Genomic DNA, 23,673 nt, shown 5'->3' with positions numbered 1-23,673 from the left:
AAGGTTGGGTAAGACTGGGCTGAAAAGGTTGTCCTATGAGATAAGAGACACAGGTTCAAATCCTCCCCCACCCAGCCATGAAGCACACTCAGTGACCGTGGGTGTAGTCCTTATTTCTCAGCCTTGCAGGGTTGCCGTTCCGAGGGTAAGAGAGGAGGAGGGAAGGAACCACGTCTTCTGAGCTCCTTGAAGGAAAGGCAGGAAGCTAATGAAATACATGCATGTTACATGTGAGGAATATCACCTGGTGTTTAATATCAAGTGCATCGAAACATAGAATTATCTAGTTGTCCAGGACCTTGGAACTCATCTACTTCTTGCTCAATCCAGAGGCGGCTCTATATTTGGGGCAAATGGGTCAGTGACTCCCACATGCTCCCCCCCCAACTTGTGGCAGATAGATCCCCCAGGTGTATTTGCTGCAACGCACGGCTTTGCGGCTGCTTGAGTGTATGACCTTCTCCTACCCTGCTCCTCCAACAACCCCAATAGAATATCGAGCATCTGCCTTACTCTCTGCCCCACCAGCCACAATGGGCACTAAGCTCCCACCCCCGCCCCAGGCTCCCATCCAGTTCAGTGGAGGCTGGTGACTCCAATGTCAGTGGGGCTGTGAATCCAACCTGGATTTCAATCAGAGCCAGCCAGAACTCTAAAGTCAAGGGTGCTGAGGCGTGTCACCAAATAAATCCAGCACCACGGAAAGCTCCTTTAGCGTTCTGGCTGATTCTGACTGAAACCCAGAATGGATTCACAGCCCCACCGAAATCGGAGCCACCAGCCCAGTCTCACCTTACGGCCAGCGTCCAGAATGTTTTCCCCAACTGGGCAACCGGGCCGAGGCGACTGGCTGGGTGAGGTTCAAGCCCCTGCTCTAGGGAGGTGGTGGGCTCTCCCACACTAGAGGCCTTCAAGAGGCAGCTGGACAACCATCTGTCAGGTGTGCCTTAAGGTGGATTCCTGCCAATGAGCAGGGGGTCGGACTCGATGGCCTTTTAGGCCCCTTCCAACTCTACCATTCTATGGTTCTCTTCCAAGCACCCCTTCTTCTAACTTCCTATAGATCTGTCCTAAAACCAAAACGCCGTCGAGCGACATGATGCGCGTCCGCTGCCCCTTCTGCCATGTGAGGCGTCAGCGGCTGCGGCACAGCGCGGCAGGCAACGGCGCCCGGCAGCCAGCAGCGTCTCCACGTGTCAGGGCGGGGCGAGCGGCGGTGGCGGCGGCAGCGGCGGGGCGGGGCGGGGTTGAGGCTGCCGAGCGCCAGCAGCGGGCGGCGGCAGGCAGAAGACGCGGCGGCTGCGGCGTTGGCGAGAGCGCTGCCCGCTCCTCTCCCTCCATCGCAGCAGCGCAGGCAGCGCTTCGGCCGGGACGCGGCGTCGGGATGGGGCCCCTCAGGGAAAGCGCCAAGGTGAGCGGGGGCCATGCGGGGAGACGACCCTCGGGCGCCTTTGGCCAGGGAGCGAGGCTCGGCGTGGAGAAGGTGGCGCAGTCCGGTGCCCTCCAGCTGCGGGACTACAACTCCCATTGCCCGCATTGGCTGGCTTTGATGGGATCGGTAATCCCACACCTCTGGAGGGCGCCGGGGGCGGGGCGGGGGGCGAAGACTGGCGTAGTATCTGTGGCGATGACTTCATCGGCATGACGTCTACAGGTGTACATCATGCCCCATAGACAGAAACGCTCGTAGCAAGCAGCTAGGGTAAGATCCAACATGAATCCGATGTAGAGTAGACCCATTGAAATGAGCGGGATTTAGTCAGGCGTGACTCATTGAAGTCCCATTCGGGTCAATGGATCTACTTTAAGTAGGATTTTACCCATAGATTCCCCACATATACGTGTGTGCGCGCATGTTTGGGTGTGTGATCGTGTGTCCTCACGCTAGGGTTTGAGCCGTGGCAAAGGGGATCTAACTCTGCCCCCCTTTCCCCCATCGCCTTCAAAGGCAGGTGCTGATGAGGTTAACCCCCCCACCCACGACCCCCGCAGCCTTTAAAATGTCCATCCAAAAGCAGCGGACAGAAGCTGCAATAGAAGCTGGAAAAACCACAGAAAGGCTGGAAGAGAAGCCAGACAAGCAACAGAAGCTAGGAAAGCCAAATCTTTTGATTTCACACCCTGACATCATTCCATACTGCGTGGGTTTTTGGGTGTGTGTATTTCTGATTGAATGGGGTGGGTGGAGACGTTGCGGGTTGGGTGGGCTGGGGGCAAAGACTGGGGTGAGACGGGCATCCATATGTGGGTGTGCATCTTCTTCCCCACCCCAGCAAAAGGTGTCATTCCACCCCCACCCACCCAACTCTGGTGTTCTTCCTCCCTTCCCTTGCTTCCATCCGCATCCTCCAAAGGAGCATCCCTCTTCCACCCTAAAGGAGTCTGACATCATTACTGCTGCTCTGCCCGTGCTGCGGATCTTTCTCTAGAGCAGAGCGGGTAGGTGGGTGGGTTGGAGATCAAGCTCGAAAATGACGTCAGCCCAAAGCTGGGAAGGTTTATCAGAACCCTCCCCGTTTATCTGGATATTGCCTCCCCACCCTTGTTGTGTGTGGCTGAGTCTTGAGTGGGGGGGGGGCAGGGAGGGCACTTGCACAGGTGGTGGCGATGTTGATGATGACCGCGATAATTGCCTTTAAGAGCCAGTCCAGCTGATTCAGTCTTGGTGCAATAAATGCATTGAGGTTACTTGGCTGTTCCCCAGGATCCATCAACATCCAGTTTTGGAAACCATCATGTTTAATGTTTGATGTCTGTACCCTCTCCAGCACTGGAGTATACCTCTAAATGGATTCCACACCTCCCAAGAGATCAAGGCTAACCACCGTCCCTTAAGTGTGGATTTGATATTGTGCTGTGTGTGTGTGTGTGTGTGTGTGTGTGTGTTTAACGGTGGGCAGTGGCCCTGTAGAACTATTGTAGAAGGGCTAAAATGCAGGAGAGGAAGTGCATCCACAGATCACCGGATGAGCACTAAGGGCCACTTCACACATTATGGCAGATTTGCCTCTGAGTACACTGTACTCAACAGCCTATAGTGTAATATCTTTAGTATGACAAATTGAAGGCCACAAAAAATGTGCAAGCTTTCCAGATTTCTTCAACAGATCTCTTCAACAAGATGTGAAAAAACAGTAAGTTGGTGGTGGTGTAGAATAGGAGGGTGGAAAGGTTGACTGGATGTCATAGTCGGGATGTCTGTACAGCCTGATGAAGGGATCTGCATATCTCAAAAGCTTGCATCTTTTTTGTGACCTTTGAGTTGGCCTAATAAAAGCCAACTATATGGATATCTCCTCTATGGATTTTGGAATTGTTTTATGGTGGCCCCAGCCAATCCCAGCTTCCTGACAAGTCAACCTGTACCAGCTTTTCCCATCTTGGCACCCTCCAGATGTGTCAGATTTCAATTCCCATCATTCCCAGTCTATGGCTATCCTGGCTGGGAATGATGGGAGTTGTAGTCCAACACAAGGTTGGAGGCTGACCTATAGGATGCATATGCTTGCCAAAACACATTTGTCACATTGACTTGTGTTTGTCAGCATTGCCGCATTCACACTCTACATTTTTAGATATGCAGTCAGCCAAAGGCCCAGTTGAAGAGTGAAATAAGCAGTGTGTTACTCATGGAAAATGATGTTGCATGGGTAGCCCTCCATGTTATTTTATTAGCAATGCTTAAATAGCACCTAATGTAATAAAATCTCTATGTGGTTCACATGTATTAAAACTCACATTTAAAATACACCATTAAAAAACTATTCCAACTACAATAACAATACAAAACAAAACAATGCAAGGAACAATGAGATGAAGCAGCATATGATTAATTGCAGTTAATTACAAGCCAGAGAAAGCCTGGATGAATAAGTACATTTTCAGGAGGTGTTTGAAACATACCGCCACATTTTCTGCATTCTGAATTGGAAGAGGGAGGGTTTTCCAGAAGGTGGGCGTCGGAAGCACCAACGAGAAAGCCCACCTTCAAGATATTATGTTGTGACATTCTGTTGGTCATGGAAGAACCAGCACTAAGGCCTTCTCTGAAGATCTCGAAGGCTAGCTAGGTATCTTTAGGGGAAGGCGGTCTGCAGTTTACTAAGCCGTGCCATATGCTTAGGAACATGGAACGTTCATAGGAACATGGAAGCTGCCTTATATTGAGTCAGACCATTGATCGATCCAGTTCAGGATACTCTGATTGCCTGGGTTCACAACACACTAACCCTCACTCAGCGATTGAGTGTGGGTTGTTGTTGAACCATGGGTTATCATGTTGCCTGAACACAGCCAGGCTGACTTGTTAACCATGCAGTGTGGCTAATTTTTCTCAAACAAGCCACCTTGAGAAACCAAGTTTTGTTGTTGGGTTTTTCAGGGTGGTTAACAAGCCATATTGCGTGGTTAACAAGCCACCCTGCGAAAAATGTCCCGGGTTCAGACAGCACGGTAACCCACGGTTCAAGAAACAATCCACACTCAACCACTGAGTGTGGGTTAGCATCTTGTGTGAACAACCCGATTGTCAAACACTAGGGTACTCTGTCCTGTATCAGGGAAGCAGGTACGTATATACTCTCCACCCTGCAACAAGCCACCTTGCAGAAAATGTGCTGCGTTCAGACAACACAATAACCCACATTTCAACAACAGCCCATAGTGCAACAATCTACACTCAACCACTGAATGAGGGTTACTGTGTTGTGTGAACCCAGCTATTGGCAGCAGCTCTCCAGGGCTTTAGGCAGGAGTCTTTCTCAGCAACACCTGGAGATTAAAGCTGGAACCTTCTGGATGAAAAGCCTGTGCTCTACCGCTGAGCTACGGCCTTCCCCTTTTTCCAAGTACCAATGGGGGATGGGGGGATTCCATCCATTGAAGCCAAACCACATGGCTCCCTCTTGACAACTGGAATGCTAGCGATGGTCCGTCCATGTGGAAGCACTTTTGGGTGGTAACCGCTCTCCTAACATCACATTTTGAGTTGGGTGTTTGGCGTGGCATGGGAATGACACATCTTTTCTTGCTGTCATGGGAAGGAGCAGAAGATGCAGGACAAGGAGATTTGCCGCAGCCGTATCCCTCGCCTGGTCCTCCGGCCTCATCTGCCCCAGCAGCACTTCCATCACCAGAAAGTGTCCCCAACATCCGAGTCCCCCTTCTCTGAAGAGGAAAGCCGAGAATTCAACCCCCTCGGCTCTTCCGGAGGGTCCGCAAGGACAATCAGCAGCAACAGCTTTTGCTCAGGTAATTGAAGAAAGTGTCCCCATGGAAATGTTGATCTTTAGACCTGATTTTGTTTTCACGGAATCATAGTGTTGGGAGGGACCTTGGAGGTCATCTTCTCAGTGATGTCCCAAGAACCTGTAATGCCCGAGGCAAAGGATGACATGGTGCCCTTTCCAGTTGAATCCTACTTTAATACAGCGGATGAGATAGCATCTTCCACCACACCTGAAGGCAGCAGGCCAATTTAGGGGAGCAGGAGAGACAACATGGTACACACGGTTTGGCCCTCCAACATGGAATGGGGGTGGGGTCTTAGGAAGAACAGCAAGGGGACTGTCACTGCTGCCTCCCCCGCCTCCGGCCAGCATCTGCTGTCTAAGGTAGTTTGCTCACTCTGTCTTAAGGTAGGACTGGCTCTGCATTGTTGAGAACATAAAAATACAAGAGAGCCCTGCTGCATCAGACCAAGGGTCCACCTAGTCCAGCATTCTGTTCACACAGTGGCCAACCAGCTGCCCAAGGAAAACCCACAAGCAGGACATGAGTGCAACAGTACTCTCCCACCCATGTTCCCCAGCAACTAGTACTGGAGGTAGCATAGAGATGTAGCCCATGATAGCCCTCTCCTCCAGGAATTCAATCTAGTCCAGCTCTCTGCCCAATGTAGGATCTACAACGAAGGACACAACTACAGCATCTCTGACAGATGGCCTTCCATGCTTTACTTCAATACCTTCAGGGAAAGAGAGCCACCTCTGATGCAGTCTGTTCTACTCCCAAACAGCCCGTTAGGAAGCTTATTCTAATGTTTAGCTAAAATCTGCTTCCCTGCCATTTCTACCCTTTGCTTCTAGTTCTGCCCTCTGGAGGAGGACTCGAATCAGTGCTGGATCAGACCAAAGGCCTATTTAGTCGAGCATTCTGTTCCCACAGTGGCCAACCAGATGTCTATGGGAAGCCCACAAGCAGGACACAAGTGTAATAGCACCCTCCCACCCATGTTCCCCAGCAGATGGTGTATGTAGGCTTACTGCTGCTGCTGCTGCTGGAGGAAGCACATAGCTATCAGAACTAGAAGCCATTGGAAGCCTTCTCTTCCAGGAATTTGTCTAACTAGGGTGACCATATGAAAAGGAGGACAGGGCTCCTGTATCTTTAACATATAAACATAGAAAAGAAAATTTCAGCAGGTGTCATTTGTATATATGGAGAACCTGGTGAAATTCCCTCTTCATCATAACAGTTAAAGCTGCAGGAGCTATACTAGAGAGACCAGATTTAAAAGCGGGCAGGGCACCTGCAGCTTTAACTGTTGTGATGAAGAGGACATTTCACCAGGTTCCCCATATATACAAAGGACACCTGCTGAAATTACCTTTTCAATACAACTGTTAAAGATACAGGAGCCCTGTCCTCCTTTTCATATGGTCACCCTAGTCTAACCCCCTTTTAAACCATCTAAATTGGTGGCCATCACTACATCTTGTGGTAGTGAATTCCATAGTTTAACTATGCACTGTGTGAATAATTTCTTCCTTTTCTCTATCCTGAATCTCTCACCAATCAGTTTCATGGGATGACCCTGGATTCTAGCATTGTGAGAGAGGGAGAAAAAAATCTGATAACCTTCTTCATCCTAGTAAATGGAATAACTTTCCAAGGAGGTTCATGGTAACAAATACACTAACAAAAACCTGTGGAAAATCACTCTATTTACTGAGCATTGCAATCACTCTGTCTGTTGGAAATCTGTCTCCAGATACGTAATACATGTACATTGCTGTATTTTTCCACACACCAATTTGCTTGGGTGCATATAGAGCAACATAGAGCAAAAGAAAGTCGGTGTGGATGAAATTCAGTCTTGAATATATTAAACATGTATCGCTTACTGAACTCAGATGTTACTGTTTGGATTACTATGTGTTTATCTTAAGCGCTGCATGAGAAATGTGCCTGTTTTAATAGAGCTGAAGTTTACACACACTGACAGTCTTAAAGGATGAGATTTGCTCAGGAAAAGTTTAGGAGTTTGGAGATCTGTGAATTTTACATGTAAAATGTGAGGGGTAGTATTTTTAAAAAGATGATCTAAAGGCCTTTAGCGTTCTTATCTCATTATAAGGATTGACCAACCAGATATCAGTCATGTAACAACATTGATTTTCGACACAAACTTCCCACTGATTTACTGCACACCATGGGTGGGTCAATAATAAAATAATGAGTACAAGCACTATTGACTGGGGGAGTTACAGTAAGCAAATGAAAGTGCATCTTTTCTCTTCCCAAATATATTAGGTGGCCTCAGTGGTAAAAAGAGTGCTTTTTACCAACTCTGGTTGGTGGCCCAACTACGCCCCTATCTGGACAGGGATAACCTAGCTTCAGTTGTCCATACTCTGGTAACCTCCAAATTAGATTACTGCAATGCCCTCTACATGAAGCAGCCTTTGAAGACGGTTCAGAAGCTGCAGCTTGTGGAGAATGCGGTGGCCAGAGTGATAGCTGGAACAGGGGGGTTTGAGCATTTAACACCGATTCTGGCCCGCTTCCATTAGCTGCCTATACGTTTCCGAACCCAATTCAAGGTGCTGGTTTTAACCTATAAAGCCCTACATGGCTTGGGACCGCAATACCTGATGGAACGCCTCTCCCAACATGAACCTACCCATACATTGCGCTCAACATCTAAGCTCCTCCTCCGAGTGCTCGGAGGATGGCAACAAGCTCGGAGGATGGCAACAAGGGAGAGGGCCTTTTTAATGATGCCCCCCCCTGACTGTGGAATGATCTCCCTGATGAGGCTCGCCTGGCGCCAACATTGTTATCTTTTCAGCGCCAGGTCAAGACTTTTCTCTTCTCCCAGGCATTTAACAGCATTTAACAACGCTAAGTTTGTTTTTTAACAGACCCCAGAACTGTTGTTTTTTAAATGGATACTCTTGTTTTTATACTGTTGTTTTTATGTTTCTGATGGTTTTTAAATTTTGTATACTTTTTAATGTTTACTGTTTCAACTTTTGTGAACCACCCAGAGAACTTCGGCTGTGGGGCGGTATATAAATGTAATAAATAATAAATCAATAAAATAAATTAAGGGTGCAGTTCTATGCACATTTAGACCGAAATAAGTCCTACAACTCCCAGCATCCCCAAACCAGCGATGGAGATATTTCTGTCTAAGCATGCATAGGATTGTCCCCTAAGAGTACAATCCTATATTCATCTACTCAGAAGTAAGTTCCACTGAGTTCTATGGGGCTTACTCACAGGTAAATATACATAGCCTAAAATACTAATTTAACTAGTGAAAATTTGCCCACAACCACACAGTAGCTAAGACCTTTGTGTTGTATCCAAATGGTTGCTTCCAGTGTTAGAGCTACTTCAGATGGGAGGAGGGAGGAAATCATATTCCCTTACCATGGCTCTGCTTCCTGCTTCTCTTCCGCTTCTGCAACAAGTTGTAATTACATGATGAAGAGAGCAGTGACCACATGGCTTATACAGCCTCAGTGCAGTTGAATGGGACAGTGCCCTCTAGTGGGCATTTTATAGTACAACTTTGTCTGCACGTGGCAGGAAAACCCAACCAATATCAATATATCCCAGAACAGTCGGGTTTTCTGTGGTTTTATTTTTAGTGCTAAAATGAGAAAATGGAGTAGGAGATGCATAGGAATGACCCGTGAATGTCCGTGAGTGACCAGTAACGAGCGTGCTATAAAACACTAGTTTTTAAAAAAAATATTTGTCTAACTTAAGACCCATTAATTTTAGTTGGGTCTGCTCTAAGTAGAGCAGCTAACATTGGATGCAACCCGCCAGTTTCATACAAAGATGATCTGGAAGGAGTTGTTACCAAAGGACCCTATACAAAGAGGCAGAAGTGATTCCTTAGTTGTATACATTGCTTAGGTGTATACATTGCTTTTCTACCAGTTTAGCTATCTTGACTCCCCAACCAAAAGAATTGCGGGAAGAATACTTTACTGAGGGTGGTGACAGTTCTGTACAGCTTCCTGACCTCTTTTGTATCTGGTCACACTAGGCAGGGCTTCTGCAGCTTTAACTGTTGTGATGAGGAGGGAATTTCACCAGGTGCTGCGTGCATACATATAGCACCTGCTGAAATTCCCTTTTCTATACAACTGTTAAAGATACAGGAGCCCTGTCCTCCTTTTCATATGGTCACACTATCCATGCAGAATATCCACACTGTGGAGAGGAGAGTTCCTGCACAACCATTGTGTTGCATGTTGTGTGGAAGGCTCCATGGAGTTTTCTGTGGTATTAAGTTGACTTTTCTCACTGGCTACAGAGTTCCCTAGCAAGAGTCGCCAGGATATATTTTTTTGCAGCAATGACTGATGGGATACCATCAGGAGGACCGGGAGAGGAGAGGGGGTGGAGGAACTGTCAATCAAACACTGCATTGACTTCTACTCAACACCACGGTAGCCCACAGTCACACAAGGGTGGAGTTAGAACATGTTGTGTGGGGAGTACCTCCTAAAAACTCAACCGTTGAGTGGAGTTTTCATGCTGCATTGACTAACATGTTATCTGAACTGAGCCACTGTTTCCCAGAATGCAGAGCATCTGGCTTTTGAGTAAGTTATGATGTTGTGTATGTGCTAATCAGAAATGTACAGTTGCTCAGAAGGAGCAAAGGGTAGCTGTAATAATATCATTATCAATATGACCAGATTCACCGCTTATAGCCAAAGCCCTGTATCAGCTGACCCCAATCCGGTGCCCTCCAAATAAGTTGGACTGCAACTCCCAGCATCCCCAGCCAGCCATGCTGGGAATTGTAGTCCAGCACATCTCGAGGTCACTAGGTTGGGGAAGGCAGGCCTAAACCACCCAAAATGAAAATAAAAAATGAACTGGTCATCTAAATTAGTATATAGATATGTGATGCTGTAAAAATATGGGGTGTGGGAATTAATGCTATATTCTGTATGGCTTCAACAATCTCTCTCTGTGTTTATCGATATAAAATTTTATCTAGAAGAGTGTGCTAACGTTGTCTCAGGCAAGCCTTGTGCAGAAAAGAAGCCGACTGCAGGACTTCGGGAATAAGTACGGAGGCTGTCAGTCTGGAAGCTGAGGGGAAAGTGAAACCACTCAGTGATAGAAGGAAGATGCTCGTATTGAGGGAGGAGTGCTTAAGCTCTGGCTGAGCACCAGGGCTGAATTGAATGTCAAGGCTCAGGCCTCAAATGCGTAGCAAAGTGCACCTCTGAGCATGTGCAGAGCATCTTTCTGGCACTACCTGCTTTTATCCCACCTTTCCTCCCAAGGAGTTCATGGTTCCCTTTCCCCATTTTACCTCCACAACAACAACTCCACAACAGAAGGAAGTCCTTCTTCACACAGCGAAAACTATGGAAGATGTAGTGATGGCCACGAATTTGGATGGCTTTAAAAGGGGGTGGATAAATTCCTTGAGGGGGAGGCTGTCAATGGCTACTAGCCCTGATGGCTATGTGCTACCACCAGTATCAAAGGCAGTAAGAATATATACACCAGCTGCTAGTGAACATGGGTGGGAGGGTGCTGTTACACTCATATCTCGCTTGTGGGGTGCTGGTTAATAGCTGGTTGGCCACTGTGTGAACAGAATGCTGGACTAGATGGATTCTTGGTCTTGCTCTTCTTATGTTCTAACTGCATGAGGTAGGTAGGGCTCAGAGAGAGTGACTGACCCAGGTTCATCTAGTGAGCTTCATGGCTGAGAGGGGGCTTGAACTAGGGTCTCTCCACTCCAATATTCCTACCACTGCCCCTACACATCTGTGATTGGGGACAGAGCTTCCAGTACAGAAGCAAGGCTGACCTAGTATGTGTTTGCTGCTCTACAAATGCCTCTCCTCCCATTCCATGTTTGATCTTAACAATAGCACTGTAAGCCACCCCTTCAGTGCCAGTGGTTTCCTGATTTTCTCATAGAAGTTCAATGATTTAACTGTCACGTGACTTGATCTCTGCACCATTTAATTTGGATTAAATAGTACCCCCAATCTGGGCATTTATTAGTCTGGATTAACTCATTGCATCCTTTGGAGTGTAGAAAATATTCCCCAAATGAATAATATTCCCCAAGTGCCTTTGGGCGCCTCTTCCCAAAACAAAGGTAGTACTTTCTGCTAGGTATTTGCATAGCTGTAGCTGGTACCTCCAAACCGTTACATAGCTTGCCTCTGTTGTTATTCCGGCCTTGGTCCGAAGGTCTGGCTTCCTGGCACTTCTCCTTTTAGAAAATGATACAGCTGAGCTCTGTAACTGTATATTTGCCTTGGCAATGATTCGTTTCTTTTCCCCGCCAGGTGACCTCATAGATAATGTGCAGCCTACAGACTAAAAACAATGGTAATAATACGGTGTGCCTGTGCAGATCAGTCTGTGAACATGTTAACCTGCAGTATGTTTTGCACAATGTTAGGTATGAAGCTGTGTTTCTATGCCCCCTTCGTCTCAGTGGGACCTATTTCCACATAATGCTGCATGGGATAGAACAGTGCAGGATTTCTCCCAGGCCCACTGCACAGGATTTATGCATGTTCCATAAATGTGCTACAGATGTGTTGCAATGAGAGTGCTTTGAATTGAGCCATTTTATTTATTTATTGCATTTATATACCGCCTTTTTTCCTCCAAGGGACCTCAGGTCGTACATAATTCCCCTCCTCTCCATTTTATCCTCACAACAGCAACCCTGTGAGGGAGGTTGGGCTGAGAGTCCGTGTCTGACCCAAAATCCCCCAGTGAGCTTCATGGCCGAGTGGGGACTAGAACCTAGATCTCCCAACTCCCAGTCCAACACTCTAACCATTACACCACACTCGTTTTCCATCTGTAGATATCATCCCTAGTAATACTATGATCATGAAATGCCTATGGTTTCAATTTCTCAGGAGTAGGCCCTTTTGGGAGCAAGTCCTATTGAACTGAGGCAAGCTGCAGAAACTGCAATGAGATGTTCTAATAACATTATCCTATGAAATCATTGGTTGGGGTGGGGAAACACTTCAAAACGTGCATTTATTCTGGCAATTGCATGTGGAGCTCATTAACGCGGCTTGATATAAAACTTCTAGCCGGGTGCCAGCATTCGATGAAGCGAAACCAATGGCTTTTGTGTGTGCTGCCTGTCATCTGACATGGATAGAGCCACCCTCCCACCCTCCGCTTCACCCTTCGGTTTGGATTTCAGCCTCAGGATTCAGATGTCAAGCCGAGAAAAACATTCTCCCAGCGACATTGGCTGGCTCGTTGGCCTCAGAGTATTTCTCCACCTCAGGTCTGTTTTCCTCATAAGCTGCACTGCTGCTTTGGAACGACTCCTGCTCATGCCAGATTGACCTTGTCAGTCAAGAAAAGAACGTACACTTCTAACAAGCGTCGGCTATCCAGGTTTTAAGGGTCTGTTTATACAGCAAAACAGACAGAAAAGAGGATCTCCCAAATACTTGGGAGAGTTTAAGCCGTAGTATTCGTCTGCAAAATAACAAGACTCTAAGTGTGCAATGTTTGCAGAAAATGTCCTACAACTCCCAGCATCCCCAAAATTCTTTCCAGGTGCTGGGCAAGAAACTCTACACACATGTAAAGCATAATAATAAATTCTTCATTGGGGGGGGGGGAGAGATCAGTAATATTATTCTTAGGGAAATCAGTAATATTATTATTAGGGCTACTATCAAGAACATCTTTGTGCAGGTTAAACTAAAGTGAGTAAGATTTAGGTGGAAGTCTGATGCACAATAAAACCCTTCTCCAACCCTCTGTGCTAACAAAATAACCCCAAATGTGCTTGATGTTGCAGGATCTACACAGAAGTAGACCTGCACATAGTCTTCCCATTGCATTGTTGCCTACTGTCATCTGCACAATGTCCCCAAATTTCTGCCTCTTCTTTCTGGAAACAAAAACACATTTGGAGCATTAAAGAATCTATTGATTTTTTTCCCATTAGGGTGTCTTTATGCCCCATAGCTAGCTTGGAATGCTGGGAGTTGTAGGACTTTTTTTTCCTGTTGCAACACACATAGGATTGTTCCCTAAAAGGCATTTGCTGTATCTTAAAGCTTCTAACACCATATCTCTGTGTATCTCGTGTCAGAGCCCTTTGCTTTTTTACCTTGCAAAGCTGTCAAAATAGGAGTCAGTAAAAAGATAAATAAATTATGCATCGGCGTATCATTTGGTGAATTAATTGCTCAGGTACAACTGATTCACAGAATGCAAACTTCATTGATGGATATAATTTCATATAGAAAACTGTGTGTATATATCCTGCCAAGCGTAGCCATGGTTGGGCACCTGCCAAGGGTAGGGTGACCATATGGAAAGGAGGACGGGGCTCCTGTATCTTTAACAGTTGTATAAAGAAGGGAATTTCAGCAGGTGCCATTTGTATGCATATAGCACCTGGTGAAATTCCCTCTTCAACACAACAAAGCTGCAGGAGCCCTGCCCTCTTGTATCTGGTCACTCTAGTATAGCTGCTGACACTTAACTGTTGTGATGAAGAGGGAATTTCACCAAGTGCTGCATGTATACAAATGACAGCTGCTGAAATTCCCCTTTCTAGGCAACTGTTAAAGATACAGGAGCCCTGTCCTCCTTTTCATATGGTCACCCTAGGCCCAAGCCCCCACATCCCAGCAGTGACCAATCTACTGAGAAGAGCCTCTTGGACTTGCTCCTCCTCCTCACCATGGTAACCTGCATGTTCACCTGGCTCTTGCTTTGGCCCAGATAATAGTGGTGAGAAGACGCAGACGCCACTGCCTGCTTGCTCCCTCACCAGCTCTATGTCAAACCAGCAAGTGGTAGCAATGATGAGAAAAAGGGAAAAGCAGCAGCCATAGCAGTTGGTGACAACAGAGGTGAGAAGGTGACAACAGAGGTGAGAAGATAAGGCTCACGGGGCCTCCGTCCTAAACCCATAGCCCCATGCTTTCCCTCTCCTGGGGTGTCATCTGGTAATCCTGTCTCTGCTCCATGGAAAACATTGCAGCCTCCTGCTGGTGTGCCTGCATATTCCAGTGGGTGCCATGACATGAATCAGGCTGTACATCCATCGAGAAAGTCTACGGTGGTAAGAACGCCGCTGAACGTGACGGTTGCTCTTGCCAGTGAACTCTATGGTTGCCGCTTTTTTTCTTTTTCTTTTTGCCAGAACGATGGAAGCAACCCACGGAGTTCCCGTCAGATGACCCGGCAATCCCAGATGCCCGCTAACCCCACTGCAACAAGAGGGTAGCGGATGTGGGTAGTTCAGCCATCATGATGTGGGGGAGGAATGGAATCACCTACTGCATGACATGCTAAGGTACTGCGGATCATGTTTTTGAGCGATCTGCAGTGACTTAGCATGACGTCTGAACAGGCCCACAGAGTTGGGGTGAGCAATCCTGAATCTCTTTGTAATCGGATCCCTGGACGGTAATTGAGACTGACCCCAAGCACATGACAATATATAGGATGAGGAGTGCACATAAATGGATATTTTATTCTCCCGCTTGGCACCTGCAGGACTGATTTAGAGTAGCCTGAGCTCTCCTACTGAGTGATTGTCCTCCATGCCCCACGCACCTGGTGGGGAAGCCGAGCCAGCTGTCCTGCCCTTCTGTCTTCACCTGCCTGGTACATCAATTACTTGCAGTGAATAGAGCATCTCTCATCTTTCAGTTCATTTCTTTTTAAGTGTATGCCGTATACGTAGGACGGAGTGCAAAGTTGTAATAACCAGGTCCAGCCAAAGAGATACACATCATTATTTCTTTTTAAAATGTCAATCATCTCAAAACATGCTTTTGTGCTGAAGAAAGGTTGCAAAGTTCCGCCAAACTAAAAACAAGCAAACACACTTTCCTTTGATTAGAAGCTAGCATTAAGGGGCTGGGGGAGTAGATCTTAATTAGAGACTAAGGGCACAACTCAATGCAGTTTTAGACAGAAAAAAACCCTACAACTCCCAGGATGGATGAATGAAGCGTGCTGGGAATTATAGGACTTTTTTCTGTCTAAACATGCATAGGATTGCACCCTAACAGTGCAATTCTAGACATGTCTACTCAGATGTAATCCCCATTGAATTAAATAGTGTTTACTCCCAGGCAAAGAGGTATAGGATTGCATTTGAGAGGCATTTTCTCTCCGGGGGAATAGGGCGGGTCAGTTGAAAAAGAGGATGTTGGGGATCCTACACCTTTAATAGTTGTGCTTGCCATGTGCCTGCTGAAATTCACTTTTATACTACTATTAAAGGTGCAAGAGCCCTGTCCTCTTTTCACCTGGCTCACCCTAACAGGAAAACCATGAGGACAAGTGGAATCAGTTACCCAGGGAGGTTGTGGGCTCTCCCACACTAGAGGCATTCAAGAGGCAGCTGGACAAGCATCTGTCAGGGATACTTTAGGGTGGATTCCTGCATTGAGCAGGGGGTTGGACTCGATGGCCTTGTAGGCCCCTTCCAACTCTGCTGTTCTATGATTCTATGATTCTAAGTGGAGGGGGGGTAACTAATACAAGTGTGAGCAGACTACAGGCTCATGAGATCTACTTTGTTTACTAAATCCCAAAGATCTACCAAAGGGAGCCAGGTGCAAAATGGTAACTCAGGGCAGAGTAAATTACCTACTACACCTCATGAGAAATATACTGAGATGACTTACATATGCAAGTATGAATTTACATTTGAGTCACTACAGATCAGAGATTCTAATTTAGGAAAGGGCAAGGAAGCCTCTTTGTGGTTGTCATATTACTTTTATTATTTTCTTTTAAGGGGAGAGTCAGAAATCCTTGGTAGTGGAAATCTTCCAGCAATCTTAATTGTAGATCCCAAGATGTTTCTGTCTCCCTCCCCACCACCTCTGCTCTGATAATTTTTGAGACCTTCACCAAACAGTGATTCATGAGATTCTCAGGAAGAAGCCCTGACAATTAAACTGGTATAAACCTAATTTAAGTTTGTAGTGTAGATATTCCCCAGGTTTCTGTTTTTCCTGGACAATACTATTGGAGAAGGAACTTGTCCTTTGTTCTCTTCTATTTCTTTTCTTTAATCATTGCAGTAGTGTTTAAGAGGAATGCAGAGACAGGGCCTGATAAGATGACACAAGAGCCCACCATGTTCCCTCCCCATGGTGGGTAGAGTACCCATCTTCTACGGTGGTCGTCTGATGGTATTTCTGTTTGTTCCGCTCAAAAAAATATGGGGGGAACCATACAGTCCACCAGCAAGAACGACCACCACTTGCGGCGATGCTCTTGATGCCATGGACCTCCTCTATGGCTGGTGGCTATTTTTCCCCCATGTCTGCCCGTTCAGGGTGTGGAGGAGGATGGGATGCACAGTTAAACTGTGCCGAGGTAAGTGATGTAACCATGGAAGGGGAATAGCAGACCCACAGGGCATGGTTCTTGCAGATTTGGCTGGGGATAGGCCTGGTATATGTGGGCTGAAGCCTCGTTTCAGTTATACATTGAAAAAATGTGTATGGCTGAAAGGCTGACAGCTTTGATAGGTTATTCTCAGTCCCCATCTTTAGAATGATGAGCTGATTTAATGAGGTCATGAACACACACTGCCTAATAACGGTGCAATCTTATGCAAATGGTTTATTTATTTTAAATATTTCTTGGCTGCCTTTCAGGCTGTGTACAAGAATAACACTCACGTAATAAAAACCAGATATGGTAATGAAAACAGCAATGTCAACTTAGAAGTAAGCCCCATTGAGTTCAATAGGGCTTACTCCCAGGTAAGTGTGTGTAACAGGGGTGGAGGACTGAATTTTGGTGGGGGGCAGGTGAGCCCCACCCAGCTTTCCACAGGTTGCATGATGGCAAGCAGTGTGCCCCACACTTGATGTCAGGGGGCAGGACCAGGCCTCCTGACATCATTTGGTTCTTGGACAATGCACTGGGTGGCCATTGTGTCATCTGGGACCTTGCTTTGCTGTGCCCTGGTTTCCACCACTGGGGGGTGCTGGAATGCAGTGAAGCCACCCCAACTGAGTTGGAGGCTTGAGGAACACTCCAGCTACCAACTCTACCAGAAGCACATTTCATTTGCATGGCAGCTTCCATCTTGGGGAGGACACTCTGCAAGCAAAGCCTCCCCCACTGAGCAGTCAGCTAGAGATGCTTTGACTGCACTGGTGAAGATGCCACACAAGTGATTCCCATGCCTGCATCCTCCAGTGTTATCTCCAACCTGTGATTGGAGATAACAGCAGGAATGTTTCAATCCCTGCCCCCTGAGTAATCCATCATGGCTCTGCAGGCTGGATGAGGAACCATTGTGCTCTAGAAGTTCCCTTCTATGGTGTATAGAATAGCAGCTTAAAATAGTTATACAATAACGATTCATAGCACCATCATTGTGTGAACCAGCCACTTAATAATTAGACCATACATTCTCGCAACATGCTGTGCAGCTTTGTGCATACTCTAGTTTAATGAAGACTGATGTTTTGGTCTTCGGCTCCCATCAACCCCAGCCAGAATGGCCTATGGTTGGGAATACTGGGCGTTGTAGTCCAAAATCTCTGGAAGGCATCAGATTGAGGAACTAGGGGGTAAATTGAGACAATGATTGGGTTCACACAACGCACAAACCCACACTCAGTGGTTTAGCACGGGTTGCTATTGAGTCATTGGCTGTTGTGTAACCATGGGTTATCGTGTTGTCTAAATGCAGCCCGTTATCCTCAAGGTGGTTTGTTAACTCTGCAGTGTAGCTTGTTTTTCTCGAATGAACCATCTTGAGAACCCATAGTTTGTTGTTGGGTTGTTCAAGGTGGTTAACAAGCCACGCTGCATGATTAACAAGCCACTCTGTGGGAAATGTGCTGCATTCAGACAACATGATAACCCATGATTCAATTACAAACCATTGTTCAACAACAGCTCACACTCAAGCACTGAGTGTGGGTTAGTGTGTTGTGTGAACCCAGGCAATCAGGTACTTGGGACCATCCAGTCAATCTTTAGCCAAGATGAGACTTCAACCTCAGTGTCGGTATTCCACCTGGGCCATCTTAGTTGTTGATGTGAAATCATGGAATCAGTACAAATGACAATAATTTCAATGACTGGGTGGGAGTAAAGACCTGGGGGAGGCAGAGGAAATAGCAAGTGCTTAATTCTTAGGAAATTGAGGCTTTTGAAGTGCTCATTCTGTTCAGAGGTTAACTTGGATGCTTCCTGTTGAAGTTCTCTGCCAAGTTACAACTGACGTCTATTAGAAACTGATTGTAACAGACGGCCTTGTGAGAAAGGGTGGAGTGAAAACATGTTGTGCTATCTAAGATGAAGTGCTGCCAAGTCAGGAAAGTAGAAAGCTGACAGAATGGATCTTAAAAATAATTTTTGAAAAAAATGCTACGATCAATTGAACAGAGGGGGAGTAAGAACTGATCCTGCTAAGCGCTTGTTTGGCTGCTAGCGCCAAGTCCCGTCCTTCCCTTTCCTTCTCACTTCTCCTGTGGAACCACATCTGTAGCCTCCAGTAGCTTTTCTCACAGAGGGAAATGTTACCTCCGGTTACCAAAGGACGACATGGAAATTTCCTCTCCATCCCAGTCATAATCGAGGCTGGAACTTCACAATCGGGTAATTGCTCCTCTTACAGCTGCTGTGGAAGCTTCTGTAGATATCATTGATGGGCAGGGATTTATTTACTTTTGCTAAGGAATCCTTACGTTGCTGGATCTTGCAGCAGGGTCGCTAATTTGGCTGCGTGAGCACGGATCACGTCCTCAAGAATCTCCCCAATGTCAGTGCCTGCATGGGCCGGCTGCTTCTCATGATTTATCCGGCCACCACTTCTGACACGAAGGATGAATTGTGGTGTGGCTACAGAGGTAGGCAGGGGAAAAAACGCAAGGTGGCCACATGGAGACCTTGGTAAGTGGTGGGAAGCTGGCATTTGCTGTAAGAAAGATTTCCTCTTGTACTTGGGCACTTTGTGAAGCCACAGAAAGAAAGGTCTGTAGCTTCACTATATCTCAGCCCCGGTATCTCCCCCTGCCCCCACCCTCATCTGCAGTATAGGGTTCATAATATCGGCCTTTCTTACATGGTTGTTGCAAGGATGACTGAAATCATGCATGTCCATCGCTTTGAACGCTCAAAAGGTGATACGTAAATGCTAGGGATTATACAAAGCCATGTATTGTGATGTATCAGTTTTGCTACTGTGCGCTCCTGTCCGTGGTTTGACTGATTTTTCTGAATGACAGGTAGGAATGGAATTAAATGAGATTCCACAGTTCTCACTTATTTTGAGAAGCACGAGTATCGGAATGCATCTGTGGTTGTAAATTCAGTCAATATTTTTGTGGAAGTCATGCAAGCTTCACCTTGGGTTTTTTTTTCTGTTTTTAATCTTTCTTTCTTTATATATTTATTTTATTAAAATTCTTCCTCATTACTCAGCATATTAACATTCCTATATGGGATTTTGACTGTAGAAGTCAAAACATGCTCTGAAGATGTTGTAGTGTTCTGTTTGTCAGTGGATGCTGCTGCTGCTGCTGATGGTGCAGAGAACCTTATGGTGTTTGTTTCTTCCCATAGCAACTCATTGAGGAAGGTCAGTGTAAATACAATTCCCCTTTTGCAGAGGGGTAAATTGAGAGGGAGGCTACAGTCATATGAATGTTTGTCTGGGATCTTGGAATCATGGTGTTGGAACCAGTGGAGGCTGGTGGCTCTGATGTCAGTGGGGCGGTAAATCTGCTCTGGGTTTCAGTCAGAACCAGCCAGGAATCTAAAGGTGCTATCCAAAGTACTGGACCTATTTGGATGGGGATTAGGTTCAGCACCCTGGACAGGATCTTTAGAGTTCTGACTGAAACCCAGAACAGATTCACTGCCCCTCTGATATTGGAGAAACCAGCCTACACTAGTTGAAATGGACCACAAAGGTCGTCTGGAGCGTGTTCAGAGGTGGGCAACCAGGATGATCAGGGGTCTGGAAACAAAGCCCTATGAAGAGAGACTGAAAGAACTGGGCATGTTTAGCCTGGAGAAGAGAAGATTGAGGGGAGACATGATAGCACTCTTCAAATACTTAAAAGGTTGTCACACAGAGGAGGGCCAGGATCTCTTCTCGATCCTCCCAGAGTGCAGGACACGGAATAACGGGTTCAAGTTAAAGGAAGCCAGATTCCAGCTGGACATCAGGAAAAACTTCCTGACTGTTAGAGCAGTATGACAATGGAATCAGTTACCTAGGGAGGTTGTGGGCTCTCCCACACTAGAGGCATTCAAGAGGCAGCTGGGCAACCATCTGTCAGGGATGCTTTAGGGTGGATTCCTGCATTTAGCAGGGGGTTGGACTCGATGGCCTTGTAGGCCCCTTCCAACTCTGCTATTCTATGATTCTACGGTCCAACCCCCTGCCAATGCATGGAACCTGCTGCTGCAGCATCGCTTATAAGTGGCCATTCACCTCTTCTTAAAAACCTCTGGCAAAGGAAGAGTCCACCACTTTCTGAAGCCACTGATTCCATTGTCAATCAGCTTGTGCCACCAAGAATCTCTCCCTAATGTTCTGTCCAAATCCCCTTTCTTATCATTTAAACCTGTTGTTTCGGGTCCTCCCCTCTGGGGCAACAGAAAACAAATTTCCTCCATCGATCAACTAGCATTTTTACTTGTAGGAAAGGATGCATAGGGCCATTCTGTGTGAGAGAGTGACTTTTGCAAGACCAAATAGGACTTCTTTGGATAAGGCTTGAATCCAGATTTCACTGATCCCAAATCCAGGCTTAATAGCTTCAGCCTTATTTGCTGTGGAGGGGGGTGGGGCAGGGGTGGGTCAGATTTCCGATGAGGCCCATGCAGAGTGTTCATGGTAGCCCGATGAATTTTGGAGTCTTTTCTTTTGAACAGCTGATCCCAATGCTATACCACAACGTTTGTCATATATGTAGTAAATGTTGTGTAACAGAAATGAACTAGCTTCACCCTCCTTTGGATGTGGGCCTCTGTGAATGAGTGAATGTTAAAATAACTGGTGCTAGAGACAAAAATGAGAGGCTGTTGCTTGCTGAGCATAGTGTAGTAGTTAAGAGTGTCAGACTAGGAGTGGAGAGACCTGAGTTCAAATCCCCACTCAGCCATGACTCTCCCTACTTGGGTCAGTTGTTATCTCTCAGTTCGGATGAGTACCTTACAGGGTTGTCATCAGAATAAAAAGGGGAGAGAGAACCGTGTGAATTTCCTTAAGCTCTTAAGAGGGGGCGGGGGATAAAACTTTTAACAAGCAGCATTTCAGGTTCACCATTTCCCAGGGTGGCCACTTGTGTGTTCTCCCCACCACCACCAAAACAAAGTGGAAATGTGTCAGCCAAAAAGAGGTCAAAAGAGGACATGGATGTGCATAAAATATACTTGAGTCAATTTATACATATAACTGCACATTTAGAAATAACTACTCTAGAAATGCCATAATTCTAACTGTAGTGGGGAAGATGTCGAGTTCCCTTCTCTTCTTTGTTATGGTTCTTTCTCTCTAAACCAGACTAGACAGGCCTTCAAATAGAGGACGGTCCTCTTTAAAGTAGGAGTCCTGCACCCCTGCCATTTCTTCCAAATGTCGCTTCTATGTACAGAGATGTAAGCTCTGCGTGATGTCAAGAAATGACTTTGCCTTTTGTGATGGACAGCTTGGTTTCATGCACAGCTGCTACCTTGGGTGATGGCGAAAATTTTGATCCTGCAAGTTCAAATGTCCATCTGATACTTGCCTGGATGGGGAAAAAAATGTCCCCTGGCAGAAGGAGATGGGGATCACAACTGTACAGATGTATGTTTTCCATGCGGCTGTTCGGGGGAGAAATTTTATGCACCGGTGTTAGGTATACAGCTTGTTAAAAATAACAGGGCGGCAATAGGAAAGAGGATTGCATACAAGAGATCCTTTCATTGTCTGCAGCTGAATTCAAAAGCCCGGCTTAGTTATTGGTATGTTGAAAGGTCATTAATGATAGGAGCCAAGAGGAGGAATGGTTGTCTCTGCCAAGTTCTCTGTGTTCCCATGATAATCAGCCTGGTGTCCATAAAAGCTGGGAGCATCAGCAATTGCAGTTTAAAATGGAAGAGTGTGCAGCTGAGTGTTGTTTTCAGGCTGGCTCCAGTTTCAAGGGGAGCTGGGAAAAGTGCCCATGTCGGAACTCGGCCTTGATTGGTTAGCAGTCACTGGGAGCAGTGATCCAATCAGTGCTGGGTGGGGGGTCATTTAAATTTTCCGCAATGTCCCAAACTTCCACTGCGTTGAGGCGTTTGTTGGGAATTACAGCATCAGCTGGGAGTTGTAGGAGTTTTCTCTGTTTAAACATGCATAGGATTGTGCCCTAAGCGACGTGCACTGGTTTTCTATCCATGGTTATTCAGATGTCAAGTTCCCTGGGAACAGTAGGGCAGCTGCATAGGATTCCACCTTAGGTACAAACAAGTCCAGCCCTATCATGAAGCAGCCTGATGTGAGTGCATCAGGTGGTGGAATATGAGAAGAGCAACAAATTGTTCTCTTCCAAAGGGCCCACCAGTTCTTGGGACAGCCGTCCTGCTGGCAACACCTAATGCCTGCTAATCTCCCACCCATCCGACGTGCTTGGGCAGCCCTCTTGCCACCCTCACCACTTCTTGGCCCCGCCTCTTCTAGGTCCAGCCAGCCACCTGCATGGCCGGCTGGCCAGCTAGCCATGCAGATTGCTGACAGGACCAAGAAGTAGCCATCAGCTCGCTCACCTCCACATCGACTTGTGCAGCAGCTGCCTCGTCCCAGAAGTATCGCGATACTTGAGAATTCTGGGAAATGTGACAAGGCAGGCATGTGTACACTCACCAAAAAATGTAAGTGAGCGAGCAAGCAGGTGGGCGTGGCCAGAGTTAGCTGCCGAGCAGATCCAGTGAGTAGGTGAGCAGTGGCCATGGTGAGTGCTCACTTCAGGTGGCAGCCTGCCTTGGGCCGGGCCTGGGTACAAATCAGTAAGCTCCTTGGTTCAAATCTCTTCTCTGCCATGAACGTACTCGGTGGCCTAAGGCAAGGCCCTCTGCCTCAGTTCTTCCCATCTGCAATATGGGGATAAGAGTACTAACCTACCTTACAATGTTGTTGCCAGGATTACATGACGATAGCACTAAATTCTCCAAAGGTGCTATATTATTTATTATTTGAGGGAGGGGCTTATTCCCCTCATTTTTGCATCTAGATCAGGGGTGTTGAATCTCAGGCCCGTGTAGGGTCCCCTAGAAGGCCATGACCCCTTTTTCTGGCCTCGCCCTGTTTCCCCCAACTGCTGATTGCTTGATGGTTTTCCAGATTTTGCATGTTTTCGGCCCATTCTAAAAGGTTGGAATGCCTCTCCTAAGCTTCAGTTACTGGCTGTAAGAGCTTTGAGC

The 23,673-nt window shown here is 46.6% G+C and overlaps 1 protein-coding gene across 4 annotated transcripts in view; it reads left to right on the top strand.

Annotated features, from left to right (window-relative positions):
* Nucleotides 1-1,360: 1,360 nt before the first annotated feature.
* Nucleotides 1,361-23,673, top strand: part of SYBU (syntabulin) — a 48,038-nt gene continuing 25,725 nt past the window's right edge. For 3 of the 4 annotated variants that reach the window (XM_063131064.1, XM_063131062.1, XM_063131061.1), the window contains exons 1-2: nt 1,361-1,411; nt 5,043-5,250. In XM_063131064.1, the coding sequence (XP_062987134.1) occupies nt 1,385-1,411; nt 5,043-5,250 (235 nt within the window). In that variant the 5' untranslated portion in view covers nt 1,361-1,384. Of the gene's footprint in view, nt 1,412-5,042; nt 5,251-18,723; nt 18,874-23,673 lie in introns of those variants that run through there. The other variant, XM_063131063.1, reaches the window with a different exon arrangement.

The sequence above is a fragment of the Elgaria multicarinata genome, chromosome 7 (assembly GCF_023053635.1).
Source record: "Elgaria multicarinata webbii isolate HBS135686 ecotype San Diego chromosome 7, rElgMul1.1.pri, whole genome shotgun sequence".
NCBI lineage: Eukaryota > Metazoa > Chordata > Lepidosauria > Squamata > Anguidae > Elgaria > Elgaria multicarinata.
The sequence above is the reverse complement of the archived record's forward strand: the minus strand, read 5'-3'. Positions and strand labels throughout refer to the sequence as shown.